The 21020-nt window shown below is 44.4% G+C and overlaps 2 protein-coding genes across 7 annotated transcripts in view; both read right to left on the bottom strand.

The window, feature by feature from the left end:
• Positions 1-1915: 1915 nt before the first annotated feature.
• Positions 1916-10346, bottom strand: GPR83 (G protein-coupled receptor 83). Of its 2 annotated transcripts, XM_081199145.1 has the most exons (5): positions 9795-10346; positions 9184-9687; positions 6951-7076; positions 6321-6454; positions 1916-3651 (listed from the first exon to the last, which is right to left on the bottom strand). In XM_081199145.1, exons 2-5 carry the CDS (start codon positions 9595-9597, stop codon positions 3024-3026), a joined length of 1302 nt encoding a protein of 433 aa, XP_081055271.1. In that variant the 5' UTR covers positions 9598-9687; positions 9795-10346; the 3' UTR covers positions 1916-3023. The 2 variants fall into 2 exon arrangements, with proteins under 2 accessions (XP_081055271.1, XP_081055270.1); XM_081199144.1 differs by having other exon boundaries at positions 9184-10346.
• A 3445-nt stretch (positions 10347-13791) lies between these two features.
• Positions 13792-21020, bottom strand: part of MRE11 (MRE11 homolog, double strand break repair nuclease) — a 30686-nt gene continuing 23457 nt past the window's right edge. For all 5 annotated transcript variants that reach the window (XM_081197653.1, XM_081197654.1, XM_081197656.1 and 2 more), the window contains 4 exons: positions 20123-20181; positions 19380-19447; positions 17000-17078; positions 13792-15287 (listed from right to left, as the gene is read on the bottom strand). In XM_081197653.1, coding sequence (XP_081053779.1) covers positions 15240-15287; positions 17000-17078; positions 19380-19447; positions 20123-20181 — 254 coding nt within the window. In that variant the 3' untranslated portion in view covers positions 13792-15239. The remainder of the gene's footprint in view (positions 15288-16999; positions 17079-19379; positions 19448-20122; positions 20182-21020) is intronic.

The following is a 21020-nucleotide window of genomic DNA, read 5'->3' as shown; positions in this document are numbered from 1 at the left end:
GTGTTTCCGTGCGCTGCTCTGGTTCGCCAGAAGCGGCTTAGTCATGCTGGCTACATGGCCCGGAAGCTATACGCCGGCTCCCTTGGCCAATAAAGCGAGATGAGCGCTGCAACCCCAGAGTCAACCACAACTGGACCTAATGGTCAGGGGTCCCTTTACCTTTTATATATATGTATTAATTTATTTATTGCATTTATATCCCACATTTTCCTCCAGGGAACTCAAGGTGGTGTGCATGGTTCTTCCTTTCCCCATTTAATCCTCACAACCCCCCTGTGAGGTAGGTTAGGCTGAGAGGAAGTAACTGAATGGACGAGTGTGGAGGGGAGGAACCCTGGTCCCCCAGGTACTAGTCTGACATGCTTAAGAACTCAGATGCAATCTGCCTGATCCTGTCTATTCTGACTGACAGCCAAATATTCATACAAGGGACTTTTCAGACAAGTCCTGCCTGGAGATGAGCGATTGAAACTGGGACCTTTTGCTCTCTACCACTGAGCTACAGAGTGTGGACATGCAAATCTAGAAATGATGACTTATCATTTAAATAGAAATATAATACATTTACCAGGTCTCCCCACTCCCAATTCATCACCATTTCCTTCATAAGATATTATGAGCTGTCCCGTGAATCCGCTGGATGAAATATCAGAAGAACATTGCCTCAGGAGAGTGAGGAAAATTCTCAGGGATGATTCACACCCTGGCCGGCACTTTCTTGATCTCCTGCCCTCGGGCAGAAGATATGGAAGCATGATTAGTCGCACCAACAGAGCAAAGAACAGCTTCTATCCGTGGGCTGTTAGGCTGCTGAATGAAAAGATAACAAAAGGGCAACTGACTTTGGGTTTGGTGGGTGTGCGTCAGTAAATGAGGGGAATTAAGACTAAGAGAGCTGAGTGGGGGGGGTGCTCGTGTAATCTCACTGTATACAAGCTGTACAAGTGACAATAAAGTATTTCGGAAAAAATAATTCAAATTTGGTGCAAGTATTTTATTTTCAGCATAAACAGTACTCAGTTTTTGCACCTACACACACACACACATACACACTCCAAAGGGGAGGGAAAAGGAAAACTGGGACATTCCGGGATTAAATCAGAAACCAGGACAGCTTCTGTAATTCTGGGACTGTCCCTGAAAAATCGGGATACTTGGAGGGTATGCAGCCTCAGTGGCGTAGCGTGGGTTGTCAGCACCCGGGGCAAGGCAAGTAATTTGCGCCCCCTAACCCAGGGCAAGGCAAGTAATTTGCGCCCCCTAACCCCTAACCTGCCGCCGCTGCCAGCTTCTTCTTGCTGCTGCCTCGTCTGGTCTGGTGTGGTTCTCTCCCACGCTCAGCGCTGCCCTGGGCGGCTGCTGCACTGTCCCTCCCCCAGATAGTCCCTCGCTCTCTCTCCGCACCGCACGCCTGGCACCCACCCCCCTCCACAGTGGGCAGCGATGCGGCGGCTCGGATCGGATTCGCACAGCCAGCACTGCAGTGAGAGAGAGTGAGTGAGCCAGGTAGGGGCAGAGAGCTGAGAGTGCGAGCGCGCCCCCCACCAGATGTTGCGCCCGGTGCGGCTGGCCCCCCCTACACCCCCCACACTACGCCACTGTGCAGCCCTGCTGAATTTGAGGCCCTTCTGCCCTGGTCACATCACTGCTCTTGAACATTGCGATGTGCTAATTGTTGTTTTTTAATGTCCTATTACCTCCATCTATAGCAGCATAGTTCATGTATGACCTATGCTTATCCAGCTGCACTAATGATTTACTCCAGAATTCTTCAAGTTTGGGCCCACAGATAATGTTGGACTACAACTCCCATCATTGCCAGCCAGCTCAGCTGACGGCCAGAGATCATGGGGGTTATAGTAGAGCAACACTTGGAGACCCATGTGTAGTATGATGGAATCAGAGGACCCAGGCAGCTGGTAACAGAAATAGTCTTTATTATTTAGTCACAGAACGAGCTTTCTTGCAGTTGGTTTGCTGTTTCATAAAGCAAGCTTTTACAGGAACCCTAGCGTAACAAACTAGGGCTAAAAAATACATTAAAACCCTGGTGATTATTTTCAAATGTCACACCATCACACATTGGAAAACAAAGGCTGGACAATGCTTAGTCATTGCAAAAAATAATTTAGTCACAGCAAGAAGCCTATTCTGCAGACTCCATGACTTTGCTCAGAAAGTAGCACTGCCAACTAATCAATAAGAGCCATTGCAACTAAAATACATGTCAACTGAACTGTGTTCTCGCTTCATTTTTTCCATCTAGTTTCTCAGCCTTGAAGTGGGTTTAAGGTTATTGTGTTGCTTAACTCAACTGCAAAGGCAAATAAAGGCTTTCTTCAGGGGTGAAACACTCTGAGATAAGTCTCTGGACAAAGCGTCCCCTAAAATCTATTTTGGCCAGGATTCGGGATGCCACTCTCAAAATTGTTGTAGATGCCTTTCCCAAACAGCAAAGTCTATGTCTGCCTATTGCTAGATAAAATGTGGGCACTGAGACTCGTTCCTGCGTGTGTGATGGGAACACAAAGTGGTTAACCAATCTTAGTCCGGGATGCTTTCTTTAATGTCAAGTATCACTCAACAAAACTTGGCTCCTGACCCCTATTTGGCTCTTATCTCTTTAGAGAATAATGCCAACCCCTCCATCACATGTGAAAACCTAGCCTTGATGTCATTAGCAGCTGCCAGATTGGTTCCTGCCCATCATTGGCAGTGTGGTGGACCCAGAACCATGGAGCTGGGAGGATTTAGAAGGGCTAACTCTCTGCCCCAAAGGAATATCCTTGACATCAACCTCTTGCCACCTATCCATCCATTGCAATATCACTGAATCTCACAGGAGCACAACACGGGAGCAAACACATGGTTCTTCAGAGCTTCGAAAGACTCAAGCGAGTGAGCAAAGCCACACACACTAAAGGACAAGGCAGAGCTTTTTGCGCAGTTGCCCAGTCCATCAGACCTGGAGAAGGCCTCCTTGCAGTGCTGCCATAGACCACCCAATTAGTCTGCTTCGATGCTCAAGTCACAGCAACTATAGGCTGCACAGCGGTGATGTCATTCTTTCTCAGCTGAAAATTGGAGGTGGACGGGAGGTCAAGGGAGACCTGTAAACCCCTGCGGTGATCTCTCTGTGGCCAGGCTGCCCTGCACAGCAGACCAGCAGGAGACGGAAGCCTTTGCTCCCTTGGATCTGGGGATTTCCGGCAGACCTTAAGAAAGGTCTTCAGCTCTGCCCTGAAATTCTCATTGAGCCAGCAGTAAATAAAGGGGTTGTAACAGGTGCTGCTTGTGGCCAGCCAGTGGAAAGCAAAATACAGGCCATTGTTGGTGTGGATGACTTGGCTGGAGAGGAGGAGGACGTAGCAGTTCAAAGGGAACCAGCAGACAGCGAAGATCACCACCACCAGCATCAGCATCTTAATGGTCATAATCTTCTTCCTCTGGAGGGCAAAGTACTGCTCGACCATCACGACCCCGATGGCAGTGCGGAACCAGAGCTTCTTGGCGATGGTCACGTAGGTGATGGAGATAATGAGAAGGGGCAGCACGTAGAGCAGAATGAAAGTTGTCAAGTCCAGGTACTTCCAGAACAAATCCGCTGGCTCGGGAAAATTGGGGAGGCACAAGGATCGGGTGATCTCCTCCCTGAAAATCAAGGGCAGATATTCCGTTAATATGCTACGCCAGGGGACCGCTAGATGTTCTCTATTGCATCTGGCTTGGCTTCAGCAGTGAGGAAACACTAGGTTGTTCATCAGATGGCACTAAAAAAAAGGACCCCTGGACAGTTAAGTCCAGTCAAAGGCGACTATGGAGTTGCGGTGCTCATCTTGCTTTCAGGCCAAGGGAGCCGGCGTTTGTCCACAGCTTTCCGGGTCATGTGGCCAGCATGACTAAACCACTTCTGGCGCAATGGGACACTGTGATGGAAACCAGAGTGCACAGAAACGCGTTTATCTTCCCGCCACAGCGGTACCTACTTATCTACTTGCGCTGGTGTGCTTTCGAACTGCTAGGTTGGCAGGACATGGGAAAGAGCAATGGGAGCTCACTGCACTGCGGGGATTCGACCCACCAACCTTCCAATTGGCAAGCTCATAAGGCTCAGTGGTTTAGACCACAGAGCCACCAGCGTCCGATTGACGGCACTATAAACTGGCTCCTGGGGTATTTTTGGGTAGCCCTCACTTAGAATCATAGAATTGTGGAGTTTGACCCCTGAGGGTCATTAATCTCAACATAGAATCTTCTGGATCAGGAGTGGGGAACCACAGGCCCAGCTTCCCGGCCTCTCTATCTGGCTCTTGGGACTCATCCTCACACACCCTCTCCAAGCCTACTACCCTCACTGGCCTTGTTTCATACAGACCTGGAATGTTTTTGCCTAGCTAGGATGTGTCCTGGAATGGAAAGAGCATCCCTTGCTTGCTAAGGATAGAGGGGTGTGTACAGGAACTAAAGTAAAGGTAAAGGGACCCCTGACCATTAGGTCCAGTCGTGGCCGACTCTGGGGTTGTGGCGCTCATCTGGCTTTATTGGCCAAGGGAGCCGGCATACAGCTTCCGGGTCATGTGGCCAGCATGACTAAGCCGCTTCTGGCGAACCAGAGCAGCGCACGGAAACGCAGTTTACCTTCCCGCCAGAGTGGTACCTATTTATCTACTTGCACTTTGACGTGCTTTCGAACTGCTAGGTTGGCAGGAGCAGGGACCAAGCAATGGGAGCTCACCCCGTCGCAGGGATTCGAACCACCGACCTTCTGATGGGCAAGTCCTAGGCTCTGTGGTTTAACCCACAGCGCCACCTGCGTCCCCCTGTACAGGAACTAGCACAACAGTAAAAACATTACATTTTTCTGCTCCACCCACTTTTGTCTCTGGCTCCACCCACCACCAGCATGTGGCCCCAGAAAGACTGCCCAGCTGGGAATGTGGTCCTCTGTCTGTAGAATGTTCCCCACCCCCAATGGACTTTGGGAAGAAGACATGAGGACTCTGACAGGGTTCTAGAGTCCTCCTGCCTCCTTCCCAAATTCGAGTTAGTGCTTTCCCAGCTTTGGGAAAGAGGTGAGAGGGCTCTAGGACCCTGCCTCCTTCCCGCATGCCTCCTTCCCAAAGTTGAGCCCCTCCTCACCCATCTTTGGGAAGGAAGCAAAAGGACAGGGGTGTTAGGATATAGTTCCGTTCCACCTTAAAAGGGAACGGGTATGACTGTTGTGTGTCACATGCCTGTTTACTTCCAGCACAGTCTGCTGGGAACTTCCGTTCTATGTTGCGTTTGCTTTGCTGCTGTGTGCTTGGACACAAAGGGAAGCAGACATGTTTTTTCCTTTGCTCCTGAACTTTGCTGAATAAACACCTGTGAATAATGCTTACACATGTCTCTGTCCGCCTCTTCTGTTGTGAGAAGTTACTCACTCTGCTGATATGAGCGTGCCAAGTCTCTAAGGGTATCTGAGGCTTGTGTCACAGATTGATGCTATACCAAGAACCGGAGTTTCGCCTGGCTGCTGGCCAGTGGCTGGAGCCAGCTGCGGCCCTGCCTGATGCCCCCGTCTCCCAGCAGTATCCCAACAAGGGAAGGGGTGGGTTCCAAATGTTGGTCTTACATACAGCACCATCGTACCCAAGTCCGCCACTGACTCAAGGATGCCATTACCTGAGAGAAGCCCAAGTGTGATGGCCTGGGAATTGGATTCAGAGGCTGAACCTGAGGAATCCCAGCCTGCACAGGAGTCCCCGCCTCCAGGACTGGCTGAGCCAGGGCTGGGGCTTGAACCTGAAGGGCCCTCACCTGTGCCAGAACCTCAGGAGCAGACACCAGCTGAATCTGCTCTGGCTCCTGAGGTGATGGAGGACCCATTGCCTGCAGGTGCTCCACTCTCAGCCCCGTCAGGGGAAGGTGAGGTTGCCTCTGGGTCCGGTAACCCTCCATCCTCACCTGAGCTGCAGAGGCTCAGGGCAGAGAGGCGGAGGGAACTAAGTTCTCGCAGGAGGAGTGCTCGCCTTAAGGCCAGGGGAGGCGAGTCACCTGTGGACCGGGGCCGCCCTATGCCTCAAAGGAGATAAAAGCCAGCCAGCCCAGTCCCAGGTTGTGGGAGCAACATTGTTGGTAACCTGTTCCTGCCGGCACCCTGTCCTGCTCTTCTGCCAGAGTTCCTGACCTCACCTGACTCCTTGCCTTGGACCCTGCTTCTGCCTTGACAGACAGCCCCCATACCACACCCTTGACCTTGGACTGGACTCGGACCACGCTGCATGGTAACCTCCCAGGACCAGCACACCACGACTGCCCTGCCAAAAAGTCCCCCTTACCTGTATTCAAAAGTGAATAATTTCTGGTAGATTGCATGTGGGAGGGAGAAGCATGTGGCCATTAGCCAGATGATGGAGATGCAAACAAGACCCTTTGCAGTCGAAATCCGAGGCTTCAGAGGATGCAGTATCACCTGTTTGCAGAGCATGTTGGGGGGGAAAGCTTTATTTTAGAAATGTAAAGGTAAAGTTTGCAGGAGCATTCTATGTCATCTGCTGCTGCTACTTATTGAGCATTCGTTCTTGTTTGTCTGAGGGGAGATTATATGACGTCACATCACAAAATTTATCTCCTACACTTTTCAGTGAATTTCCCCAATCACTTCCCTTATGGGGAAAAGGTCTGATTTGGTGTGGGAGTGGGGAGAGGAGAGCTTCTTCAAGCACAAAATTCACTTTAATTGCGCAACCCAACTTTGCCTGTATGCAGTTAAATCCCACCTGCAAAATAGCAACGCTCTGGAAGGAGGTTTTGTCACCAAGAAAAGGGGTTAATATTCCTCGTGGGAGATGTTGCGGGATATTGGGTGAGGCCTGCCAGCTGGCTATCCCCTTAAAAAGGCTTTTAGAAGTAAAATAAAGCATGCGCCAAATGTTCTTGATTGCCATTTGGAATAAAAAGTTCCTCACCTGGCGTCTGTCTATGGCAATAGCCGTCAGGGTCAAGGCAGAGACATGGAGGGAACAGTACTGGGCAAATCGACTGATGTGGCACATCTCTTTCCCAAATATCCACGTACTGTTCACGAAGCGAGCCTGGCAGGAACAAGACAATTTTCACTTTTTACCATCACAGTAGGGCTTGGGGTTGTGGTCGGCCAATATCCTCCTTGATAGGACTTGCTTCTATTTCCAGCACAAATGCATTCTCTCTCTCTCTCTCTCTCTCTCTCTCTCTCTCTCTCTCTCTCTCACACACACACACACACACACACACACACACACACACACCCCAGACAGTTCAGAAGAACTGTCTTTTAACTTGCTTTTCTCTGCAGTATTTCTGAGACCTGACTGAGCAAGCCACTCACGCTCAGCTAAGGAGAAAAGATTCTGTCAATCTCGTTTCTCATTTTTCCAACCTTAAATTCAGTTCATCGCATTTCTGTTGAGATTCTCCACCCCACCCCCCAAAAAAACTCATGAAAATTCATCAGTGTTTTAATGCAAACTTCTCTGGCACATTGTTCTATGCAGCTTTTTATTAATGTGCACATTTCTGCAAGTAATTTCCCAATGCAGTACACTTGTTTACATTATTTTCACTGACACATTCATTTTTATGTACACTGTCCCTGAATATATGCTTTAATAATAATAAATATTTTTTTAAAAAAAAATTGCTTGGTTGGGAAACCACATTGCAAAATAAATAGAAGTGTGAATTTCTAGGCATAACTCATGTTCACAGTGTTTCGGATAGTGTGAAAGATTGGACTCTAAATGTGAACTGAATTGAAACCCTCCCCCATCCCTATCAGCCCATCATCTGCAAGATGGAGAAAGCAGCACTTTCCTATCTTGCAGGATTTCTGCAAGAATTACAGTAAAACAATGCATGTGATCTGCTTTAAACACTTGAAAATGCCATAGGGCTTGAAAATGAAAATGCCTCAGGACTGCAATACCTCTAGGACCAACTCTCCCCATATGAACTGCCCCGAACCCTGCGATCATCATCCGAGGCCCTTCTTCGTGTGTGTCCTCCACAAGAGGTCCAGAGGGCAGCAATAGGACAGGGCCTTTTCCATGGTGGCTCCCTGTTTCAGGAATGCTCTCCCCAGGGACACTTGCCTGGCACCTTTGTTACATTTCTTTAGGTACCAGATGAAAACTTCCCTCTGTAGCCAGGCCTTTGGCCTTTATCTATGGTCTTTTACAAGTGGGTGAGATGTTTTTAATGTTTCTTTGTAAGTTGCTTTGGGTTGCCTTGGGCAAGATAAAGCAACTAACGAATTTGATAACGATACTATGCAGATACTTGTTACAATATGCAGGTACTTATTACAATAATTCGTCACTTACTAGAAGCAAAGCTTTGCATCCAATAAATCACTCTGGTTTCGGTTTGACAGAGACTTTACTGTGGGTTGTTCTGTTGCCTTTGGTTTGGTTTGTCTGTCTACAGGCATAACAGAGATAAGGGAATCTAGCTGAATCTGTGCCAGGAAGATGACCACCAGTCACACAATCCAAGCTATTGTGGCTCCCTAGAGCTATAGAAATTGTGAAGTACACCCCGCAGAGCACAATCAAGGCTTCAGGGCCCTGAGAGCTGATTGAGCTACGTGAAGCTGCGTCCAGCAGATGCTAACTAATTTAGCTATTAAGATCTGATTGCCGAGAGCAATGCATTCGGCTAGCTTTCTTGCAAATGGGGAAGCAACTTAGCTGCCAACGAATCCCATTTGTTATGAATATATGCCTGTTGCCTCCATAGATAACACAATAAATCCTTGATGCAGTGCTTTTCCTAATGGATTAGGAAAGGACTATGCATACATTGATAGTAATTTTCACCCAGCACTCTGCATCCCCTTTCGGTTTGCAAGAGCTTGTGCAAGAGACTTTTACTAATGGATCTTTGAGGTGCTTTAAAAAAGTACAATGATACCTTAAACACATTACTAGCTTAGTATAAGTAGCTAGGATAACACAGCTCTCTTCTTAAACACACGCAAGCACAGAAGAACCATTCTGCAGGCAATCACTATCAATTACTAGTTTTAAATAAACTGTGCTGCTCCTGCCCTCTGCCCCCCTAATAATTTTAGCAGACACAAGGCAGCTAAATCCACATGCAAGTATTATGCTATTTAAACAATAATCTCAATAAATATAAACATTATCCCCATGCTCTTACCAAAGTAAAGGGAGTGTTGAGAAAGGTGATCATCAAGTCTGCCACAGCAAGATTCACAATGAACAGGCTGGTGGCAAAATGCATCCGTTTGTTTTTGACCATGACGTGACACACCAAGGCGTTGCCGAAGAGGGAGAACACAATGATAACCGAGTACGCCACGACGAGGAGGATTTTCACAAGAAGGTTTTGGGAACCTGACCCATACCTTTTCCCTTCCAGAAAGCTCTGCCAGTCAGCAAGTGTATAGTTTGTCCAAGATAAAAAGTGAGAGATGTTCGGTATTTCAAATAACGCACCCAAGCTTCCATTGACTGCAAACTTTTCGGATCTCACGAGGGAGTTAGAAAAGTGAGTGAGGTAAAGCCACATATAGCAAGTAATCGTTGCCATGGGGCTGGAAAGGATCAACATCCGTCTTCCAAAGCAGCTCCCTCTATGTGTTCAATCGATAGGACATAGAACCAGGCATGCTCAGCTTTTGTTAGGAGGCAGTCTTTAGGACTGTGAACAAGGTGCAGAAATGTATTGGCAAAATATCAGTGGTAACTGCTGTGCCCTTGCAAGTCTCTCCCGTAATCAAGGCACTCAGGAGTTTCTCAGCACATTACCTGATAGAAAGCTGACTAACTAAGAACCCAGCCTATTGGTTTACAGTATTGTTCCTATTCCGAAGCGCCTGTTTCGTCTGCACACACTCCCCTCTGGGTTCAATTTTCTGCTTCCACTCTTTCTGAAAAATAGGAACAGAGTGGGGGAGTGGAAATAATCCACCAGTTACCGCAATGCTGGCTTCTTATGTCACGGCAGTAACTCCTAGTTTGGTCAGTGTCCGCGTCGTTGTGTTCAGGAAGGTGGTCCAATTGAAAAGTATCTTCTATTCAAGTAAATTGTAGGCTAGTTTCCGCCTTGTGCAGAACCCCACAAGCTTTCACCGTTATCTATCTAGCTGAAAAGGTAAAATATGAACACATGCAAACACTTTGGCAGCATTCTTCAGGAGCCAAGTGGCATGGTTTATACCTAGGGTACTGATGAGGCATTTGTGAAAAACACTCCCAACAATGATTGCTCCATTATTGCTTTCTCCGCCCGCCTCCCTAGAGAAGGTAGCACTTTGAGGATAAAGTAGTTGTCCTTAGATAAACACAATTAAAGTTAATTCCCACCATTTTGACTGACGCTTTTCCCTCCATTGCTTTCAATTTCCTTGCAAATATATGGACCTTGGGCTGTGGACAAGTCTTCATAAGCTATCGGCAAAAATATGCTGGGGAAGGAAGAAGAAGAAGAGGAGTTTGGATTTGATATCCCGCCTTTCACTCCCTTTAAGGAGTCTCAAAGCGGCTAACATTCTCCTTTCCCTTCCTCCCCCACAACAAACACTCTGTGAGGTGAGTGGGGCCGAGAGACTTCAAAGAAGTGTGACTGGCCCAAGGTCACCCAGCAGCTGCATGTGGAGGAGCGGAGACGCGAACCCGGTTCCCCAGATTACGAGACTACCGCTCTTAACCACTACACCACACTGGCTCTCTAGTTGGGTGGTAGACTATCTGCCTTCCATGAAGGAGGTCTCTGGTTCAATGCCAGAGATCTCCAGGTAGGGCTGGAGAAGACTTCTGGTCTGAAACCCTGGAGAGCTGTTGCCAGTCAGGGTGGACAATACCTAGCTAAATAAATCAACAATCTGACTCCGTATAGGGCAGCTTCCAATATATACCTGTGCATGGATGCCAGGATGCCATCATTTCAGGATGTCCAATGAGTTGGTCATATGTTTCTAAAGCAGCAACCTCACATGGCCCATAGACACCACTTTTGAAACTGGGTGTGTGGTGCCCCCTAGTGATATCTAACAGAGACATGCAAGCTCTTGCATGCCCGTAATATAGTCCCTTGGATCCTGACAAATATACCTTAGCACACATTCAGATGACCCTATCATATGTGATATGAAATTATGTTGTTAATAATACATTCTCTCACATTCTTCCCTCTGAAATACATTTCACTATGAAATACATTGGTGAAAATATATTTGAGAGACTATATCTTAAAAATGTATTTAATTTTTATTCGTAACCAATGTTGGGTTTTTAATAACTTAGCAGCTTTATTTAGGACTGCTAAATAAACACTGCGGGAGGCAGTGGGAGACAGGAGTGCCTGGCGTGCGCTGGTCCATGGGGTCACGAAGAGTCGGACACGACTAAACAACAACAACAAATAAACACACACAACTGACATGCGTTGACCACAGGCTTTCATCTCTGGGGGCAAAACACCTTTTCAAAATCACAGCTAGCATGTCAAAGCAGGAAGATGTTGATTCTTATAAAGCCATTTGCTGCTAGGCAACAGAGGACAGTAAATATTTATTGCTCGGGGAAAGAAAATGCTTCACTATCCATCCTTCTTGGTTACATGAAAGGATTGAAGTTCTTTTGCAAATAGTGAAAAATTAATTTTTTCCGACTGCAAGGATAATGGAAAAGCACCAACAAGGCTACTTAACTGCAAGTCGTGATTTCAGCTTATGGGTAAGGTTTCTATGTGGACCAAAGTGGCCCACCGAGCTTTAATGTAAACTATCCAGATTTTCCCCTGTAAATATATATAATAGAGTCAAATACATAGAGGAGGGAGAAAGGTTGTTTTCTGCTGCTCCAGAGAAGCGGACACGGAGCAATGGATCCAAACTACAAGAAAGAAGATTCCACCTAAACATTAGGAAGAACTTCCTGACAGTAAGAGCTGTTTGACAGTGGAATTTGCTGCCAAGGAGTGTGGTGGAGTCTCCTTCTTTGGAGGTCTTTAAGCAGAGGCTTGACAACCATATGCCAGGAGTGCTCTGATGGTGTTTCCTGCTTGGCAGGGGGTTGGACTCGATGGCCCTTGTGGTCTCTTCCAACTCTATGATTCTAAGCTTTTTTTCTGATCCCACCCCCATCCAATTATGGCTGAGATTTCATTAAAACCTTCTCCCCAAATTTTGTTACCATGCTTACAACATTTGACTTATGTTTTGCCATTGTTCATAATTTCATTAAATAAAATTGTACGTGTAGTAGAGGCGTCCCCCAACTTTCGTGGGGGTTCTGTTCTGGCGGCCCTCATGCATAAGTGAAATCGCATAAAGTGGGCAGCACCCTACTCTAATAGGGAGGGCATCCAGGTAGATTTAATAAATCCACCGCTTTTATCACTTTCAAGTACCGGGTAAATTTAATTGTGTGCATTTTTTCCTCTATTTTCTGCCTAATTTTTGTCAAACCTGTTTTCCTATATAGCCTTGTGAATTCTTCCAGTTTCTTTTCCAGAATCTGATTTTGTTCTGCTTATTAATGAAGCTCATTTCTTTTATGCACATTCCCTTTATTAACTATCTTCACTGCTTCTTGTAATGTTTCCTCTGTGGAAACGGAAAACTGTATTGTGCTGTATTGTGTTTTTAATATTCGGTTGGGAGCCGCCCAGAGTGGCTGGGGAAACCCAGCCAGATGGGCGGGGTATAAATAAATTACTATTATTAAACAGGAAATGCAGATCAAAATCAATTTTCAGTTTATTTTCAAAATTCAGGTTTTTTAGCTTTTCATCAAGGAGGGTCATTTCTGTTGATTCACTACAAGTATGTAAAGTCCCACAGCATTCCGTAAGTTCTGGTTTAAAAATTGTAAGTTACTAGAACATTTCTTCTCTTGTTACATTCCTGAGTGCTATTGGTGTTAGTAGTGTCACTCCCATTTGATCTCCCTTTGCTGTTCTTGGTTGTCACAGGTAACAACCTGGAATCAGTCTTGGAGGAAGTAGGCTTCAGAATTCCCCTCTTCTCATGAGGTTCAAAATACATTGGTAGGTTGTGTTCTTTTAATTTGCAGTGGTACTTCGGGTTACAGACTCTTCAGGTTACAGTCTCCGCTAACCCAGAAATAGTACCTCGAGTTAAGAACTTTGCTTCAGGATGAGAACAGAAATCGTGCGGCGGCAGCAGCAGGAGGCCCCATTAGCTAAAGTGGTACCTCAGGTTAAGAACAGTTTCAGGTTAAGAACGGACCTCTGGAACGAATTAAGTTCGTAACCAGAGGTACCACTGTACTTGATCCTGATAAATACAGCCTGCTGGGGATATGTTTTAAACACTGGCGGAAGAACGGAGGGAGTGGACCGTCCCCGGCACCACTATTCCGGTAGGGTGCTATCGCGGCAGCCCCCCGGACATGCACCGAGCATCTCCCCCCCCTCCCCGCACCGGGCGCCACACCCCACAGGCGGCGCATCACACCCCCAGAACGCCCTTGCAGGCAGCGTACCACGCCCCCCGGGGAGTGCAAGCCACACGCCCCGCCTGCTCTCCGTCCCTGGTAGTGGGGCATGCAGCTTCGCTACTGGTTGTAAATATTGTTTCTTGGTCTTCTGCTCGGTTGGGGAGCACTCGGTTCACGGTTCACAAGGCTTCCAGTCTCCACCCCCAACGGTGGGTTTGCATCTGCAGCTTTTTTCTTCTGCCATTTCAGTATTAACTGTACATACTCCGTTTATTTTATGTCAGGCAGGGTAATCACAATGATAAAAAATGGGTAATAGGCAATTAAAGTTAAACCCACCTTGCTTTTTAAAAATTTATTTGCAAAATGGTTGTATACAGAATATTAGTTTCTGAAACACATCTCTATTCTAGCTGGTAGGTTTGACCAACAAGGAGACGAAAACAGGTTGTGGATGAAGCATGGGGAGGTTCTGGGGCTTCCGGTCATGAAGGCACTCCACAGAGAAATCAAAGAAAATAAGTACTTCAATGCAGTCACTATTCACTGTGCCTTTCTCCTTATTGCAGTATAATCAAGAGCCTCTTTTCTGATTCTATGTTTGATAAGACCAAACCAAAATTCAGAAGTATTCTAAGCAGGCATTATGAACCCACCCAAAATCTTGATAATATGAGAAGGCAAAACATAGAATTTTAAGAAAACCCCAGTATTTAACAGTTCCAAAGCAAATAAATAACATTATTTGTTCTCCTATGTGTTTTTCTAAGGCAGTTAAAATGTCTATAAAAATATCATCACCGTTGCCAATGGACTTTCCATGTAAAAATATACTGCTCCACTCAAACATTTACCAAATCCAACACGGCTCTTTATGTTGGAAATTATCTTCAGGTACCCTTCTTTCGGACTGATGTTTCCGAAGTCAATGAAACAATGGCCATAATTTGGGCAGATACAAAACAGAGGAAGAACTGAAAAATAAGAAACGCCAGGTGGGGCTATGGCCTTTTATCCATGTACCATCTCAATTTACTACTTTCTATCCATATCAATTAAATCCCTGCCAATTTTTCTTACAATTACAGGCATCCAACCAGCTCCAGCTCAACGTAGCCAGCTGGTGGAATTGCTAAGAAAGTGTTGCAAAGCATTCAGAATAAGGCATGACCCTAAAGCTATTTATGCTTTCTGAGATTCTTCATGCTGAAGTGTACTTTTAATCCTATAAACAGTTTCGGAATGAGAGTCACATTTCATATCCAAGGACTTGGCAAGTCCTGCTTACTGCCTCCTGCTTACAGGAAGCAACCAAGATGGATTTAATACTTAACACTGTCAGCATTCCCTCTATGACTGAAGTATAAGGTTTAAGAAACAAAGAAAGCAAGTGCACTGTCGATTCACTTACAGAACAGGTCTCATTTATTCCTCTGTAATATAAAAAAGGCAATGGAATTTTAAAAATCACTGGCTGTTCCTCAGCTATGGCCTGGGCAATGGGCCCACTGCCTCATCATCTTTTTTGAGTAGTTATTCTATCTTAAACAAGGGCGGGGAGGAATATGGTTCAGCTATTAGAAATGCCATTTGAATTAAGTGATACTACATATGGAGAATAAGTAACAATTACTCCCCCATCAAGGAAGCAAAACATTTCAAGGCAACATGTAATTAACTGTGAAATTATTGGAGAAAAGCTGCATAGATCGTAAGATTCCTTTACAGAATTTCCAGAGGGTTTTTTTCTTTCCCCTGTATTCTCCTTCCATACAGCGAGCTCTGACATTATCGTCTGCTTCTTCTCGAAGTGCTCTTGAATAACTCAGAATCATCCTGTAAAATAATAAGAGAATTTCATTTTAAGACATCAAGAAGGCCACATTTCCAAGGAGAGCAATCTCATTTTGTACATTTTAATTTTTTATTGAACCTTTTTCACAAGAACACAAAAAAGCATGTGAAAAACGTGACAGACAGTTTTGGCTATAGTACAGAAAATTTGTTATCATTTTGAAATTGGACAAAACTACCGAGTCAAACTAAAAATAAAAGGAAAGATGGAATGTAAGTATTAGGATACAGCACTTTGTGGAGGGATCTGCGAGGTTTGACCAACAAGGAGACCAAGGGGAAACATCCATGTTGTTTCTGCAAATATACTTCAATCAAAACCAACCAGAGCATCCAGTCAATTCTTTCTCATTGTTTTCAGCCTTCAAAATAATTCTAAGAACCCTTGCCAGACTTCCTCAAATTTATCAGTTACATTCCTCCTGGCATGAGTGCACATGACCTGTATGATGCAACATGTCAGACTCAGTGGTCCTGCCCTCGGTTGCAAAGCAGGTTCTTCTGTTTTTAGAGCTGCCTGCAAAATCCACGCTTGCTGCCATGCTCCATACTGTGGGAGTCCAGCCTAAGAGTGCGTGAGTCACCACAATTGGGCAAGAGGAAAGTGGCCTTCCCAGACCTCAGTGACTGTCACACCACTGTGTCCCACATTAGTTAACTGCACTAAATCGCTAGATTCCTGAAGGAGTGTACTGCATCGCTAGCACTGTTTAGAATCCCTATTCCACCAAGAAAAATAAGAACTAAAAAAGTGCAGAAAGGGGCTTTCTTCCCAAGATTGTGACTGAAACCCAGCACATTTTGACCCCCAAGGGAGTTGCCAAATATGGGCCAGCTCTGTCAGGAAGCAGGTGAGGCAATGGTTGTCTGAAACCATTCACGGGGGAAGAATGACTTTAGGGAGGAGAAATATGTCTCCTTGTTCAACCAGCGGCGAAATGTTTATTCGAAGAACCTGTTTCCTAGTTGTTAGGGTAGAGGGTACACCAGTTATTTGAGTCATGACAGGCATTAATTAGGAGGAATTTGCTCGCCTGTCAAAACTGAAGCATACAAATTTAAGCTTGTCATTTTTAACAGGGTTTTCTCGCCATCACCTAATGACTGACTGCTTTGATCGGCAGAACTGGCACTTTTACAAGTGCCAAACAGTACCTGCACTGCATCTGTAGGAACTTGATGACTTAAATGTGGCAGCACTGACACTTTGGAACTCCCTGCCTATTGAGATCAGGCAGGTACTTATTATATTCCTTTCAGCACCTGCTGAAGACATTCTTATTTAGACAAGCCTACCCAGATATTCAGAAAGCCTGTAGGCATTTTAATTTGTCTTAGTCAATTTTTTTTGCAGTTTTAACTTTCTGTATATTTTAAATTGTGGTTGCAAATATTTTTTCTGATTATTTTACCGTTTTATCTTTTCTGTAAACTGCTTGGAGGGTTTTTCCTACAAGCGGTATGTAAATTTTATGAAATAAATAAACAAACACTACCCTTTTTCAGCGAGACAAGCTAATGGACATAATGGAACAGGGAGCCAATACACAGGTTTTGAGGATAAAGTTAGGAACAAGCAAGTTTATTACTAAACGCATATTAAGAAACTTTAAAAACACACATACGTGGCATCGTCCAGTACTATTTTATATACAAATTAAAGGAAGTACACTGAAGAGAAAATATTTTTGTACCTCATCGGATTCAAAGTCTACTCCTTTTGATGCCTGGCTCTGTGAGCTCCTTTTGCTAGATGCAGATGCTCCAAACGATCTAAACATTATAAATAGGAGATACTGGTCACCATCAATGAAAGCACAGCACTAAAAATCACAAAGCTTAACAATGAAAGTCACACATCATCAATATCACATTTGAAATAAATAAGAGATTACCCACAGAATCATATACGTTTCCAAGCACAATTCAAAGTGTTGGTGCTGACCTTTAAAGCCCTAAACGGCCTCGGTCCTGTATACCTGAAGGAGCATCTCCACCCCCATCGTTCAGCCTGGACACTGAGATCCAGCGTCGAGGGCCTTCTGGAGGTCCCCTCATTGCAAGAAGTGAGGCTACAGGGAACCAGGCAGAGGGCCTTCTCGGTAGTGGCGCCTGCCCTATGGAATGCCCTCCCATCAGATGTCAAAGAGATAAACAATTACCTGACATTCAGAAGAGATCTTAAGGCAGCCCTGTTCAGGGAAGTTTTTAATATGTAACGCTGTACTGTTTTTAACACTTGATTGGGAGGCGCCCAGAGTGGCTGGGGAAACTCAGCCAGATGGGCGGGGTATAAATAAATTATTATTATTATTATTATTATTATTATTATTATTATTATTATTATTATTATTATTATATAATTATAGAGCTGGGAGGGCCCTCTAAGGGCCATGTGGTCCAATGCCCAAAATGAAGGAATCACAGCTATTTAATCTGTGACAGATGGCCATCCAACCTCTGCTTAAAAATTGCTAGCTTCCGATATGGTCTTTTCCAGAAAGTTCCTCCTAATGTTTAGTCAGAATCTCCTTTCTTGTAACTTGAATCCATTGGTTTGGGTCCTACCTTCTGGAGCAGCTGAAAACTAGCTTGCTCCATCTTCCATGTGATAGCCCTTCAGATATTTGAAGATGGTTACCATATGAAATTTTGAATTATGGTGCTGGAGGAGACTCTTGAGAGTGCCATGGACTGCAAGAAGATCAAACCAATCCATTCTGAAGGAAATCAGCCCTGAGTGCTCACTGGAAGGAGAGATCCTGAAGCTGAGGCTCCAATACTTTGGCCACCTCATGAGAAGAGAAGACTCCCTGGAAAAGACCCTGATGTTGGGAAAGATGGAGGGCACAAGGAGAAGGGGACGACAGAGGACGAGATGGTTGGACAGTGTTCTCGAAGCGACCAGCATGAGTTTGACCAAACTGCGGGAGCCAGTGGAAGACAGGAGTGCCTGGCGTGCTCTGGTCCACAGGGTCACGAAGAGTCGGACACGACTAAACAACAACAACCATATGAAAATATTTTCATAGCAAGGTCGCTTTTAAAAATTAGTGATATTATGGCTGAAAGGTAAACCCGTTTTCCACTTTGTGCTGAGCCCCTAAATTTGTGTAACGAACTCATTATGCCCAAGCAGTGTGCAATATGGCAGAGATTGGGGGAAGAAGAGGAAATAACTTTCCAACCAAAGGGGGAAAGTTGAAACTTCTACTGGGAATGCTTGGAAGTAGTTCTTTGTAAACACCCAGATAAACACTTTTGGTATAATAAAAACAGAGAAGCTAAGATAAGAGGGCTGTTCAAAACCCTAATCATAGTTTAGCATCATTAGCGTGCACCTTAGAGCATGTCCCTGCTTTTAAACACAGCAGTTAGAAGCGTTTGATCCTGGTTTAGTGGCAAACCACACTTTACCATTTCATCTGAACTCAGCAAACTTTGATAAACACAAATCGTAAGCCATATTCAGGCATTTACCCAAACACACACACTGCCTCAAATGTCTCTGTATGTGTCTGCTTCTGTGTTTTATTATTCTTTATGTGATACATTTCAGTTTTGTCTGTTCCCTAGTACCCTTTGGAATGAAGGGTGAGCTGAAAGTAGCCTAAATAAATACCGCATTTCCCCGTGTTTAAGACTAGGTTTTTTAATTTAAAATTAATGCTAAAAAGTGGGGGGTGTCTTACACACGGGGGCAATCTCCCCCCATTTTCTCTAGTTGGAGTCCCATACCGTCTTATACATGGGGGGCATGTTATACACAGAAAAATACGGTAAATACTCACAGGTTAAAAATTCATTTGTCTATAAAGAAGCTCATGCAAAATGTGGGCAGATGGAACGCCACCCAATTTACAATTCATTACAGGAAAACATTTTTCAGGGGAAGAAAGTAGAGCAAGTTTCAAGGTGCCCAGAATCTTTTGCAGTTAGACGACACAAAGATTGTTTGAAAAAACAGGGGGCTCAGCAACCTTCTCCTGTACTTGTTGCCTTTCTGCTTTTCCTTTCTTTGTACATATTTATCAAGCAACCTAGAAGATCATGGAAATGCATGTACTAACTAACCTTTGATTTGCAGTGGAGGATGGAGTAAAAGATACTTCTTCCAAATCAGAGTCATCATCTTCAATGACCTAGAAGAGAAAGACAAAGAACAATAGTATTTAATGGTAATTCTAACACAGATAAAAACTGAACAACTTGGGACCAGCCTACCTATGAGATCGCCTTACGCCTCATGTGCTCACTAAACCGCTTCGCTCAGAGGAATTGGCACTACCAGAAATGCCACATAATACCTGTTCCGTATTTGTAAGCACCGACGCATTTAGTGTGGCAGCACCTGCACTTTGGAATTCCCTGCATATTAAGATCAAGCAGGGAACTTCACTGTACTCTTTTTCAGCACCTTCTAAAAACATTCTTGTTCGGACAAGCTTGGAAAGTTTTGGTAATTTTAATCAGTGTTGTATGTTTTAAAGTTTTAAAGTATGGTTGTGATTTATTATTTCAACAGTTTTATTATCTTTTTGCATACCATTTTAAGGGTGGTGGTTTTTTTACAGAGTATAAATTTTATGAAATAAACAAACACAAGCCTACAGGTAAGATCCTCTCTCCTTTTGCTAGACAAAATATCAAGTAAAATCCACTTAATCATTTATTTTGCATTTTGAGCTGCATTTTAGTGGAAAGGAGGTGTGTGTGTCTATTTTAAATGCATGCAAGCAAGAATACATATATACAAAGTAGCTGCTAACAGGCAAAAGGAAATCTTCTGCTTTAATATTCATGAAATAACTACTCACCTCTGAATAACTCTTGACTGGCATATTCCGGGGAGGTTGCTGTCTTGATGACTTAAAAGCTAGAATAAATTATAAGTGAGAAGTTTTACTGTAGGGTGTTATAAATTAATCAAAGGAGCTTAGTGGAAATTTGTAGCATCACAACAAAAAAATCATGGTTTTTAAGTACACAAAATGCAACAAAAAACATGCAATCTTTGAAAACACACTTACTGCAAGTAACATGAATTATTGACTGTTATTCCCATCATTATTATTATTTTCCCCATCATCAATTTATTAATTGCCTTCCAAACAACTGTCTCAAGGGAATTTATAATTAAAAACGGTGAAAAACACCAAAACAAGTTACTTGTGAATTAACTTAATAAGAATGAGACACGCTACTGGTACAAGTAAGTTTTAAAAAACCTGAACAGCTGCTCTATCCTCTTGTGCCAAGAGGAATACAGAATACAGAATGCTAGTATTCAACCTTGAGAAGATACAAAAAGCAGTGGGTTATTCACTTCTCTTGCTAGAAAGCAAACCAACATAAAACAGAAGAGTTAAACATAAAATATAAAATGTGAAAATCACACTGGCTTACAACCCAAGATCATTCCATAGGAAGCCTACATTTCACAGGTTACCATTGTGATCACAATACACAATCCTGTGCAAGGTCAGCTCTCTACAGCGCTTTATTTTCTTAGCTGCCTGAAAACGTCATTCACCATTAGTACCTGTGGAGCATGAACAACTGGAATTGCTATGAAGGCATATCTAGAAGTAGCTGCTGTGCATCAGATTGCTTTTTACTGAGAAATGGCAAATTAACCCGCAAGCAAGCAGGTACATCTATAGGCTGACGCACATGTTATATATAGTAGCAGCTAGGTATTATCAAACATGCCCA

Source organism: Podarcis bocagei (assembly GCF_964188305.1).
Source record: "Podarcis bocagei genome assembly, chromosome: 6".
NCBI lineage: Eukaryota > Metazoa > Chordata > Lepidosauria > Squamata > Lacertidae > Podarcis > Podarcis bocagei.
Note: the sequence above shows the minus strand (reverse complement) of the source record. Positions and strands in the feature narration are given on the sequence as shown.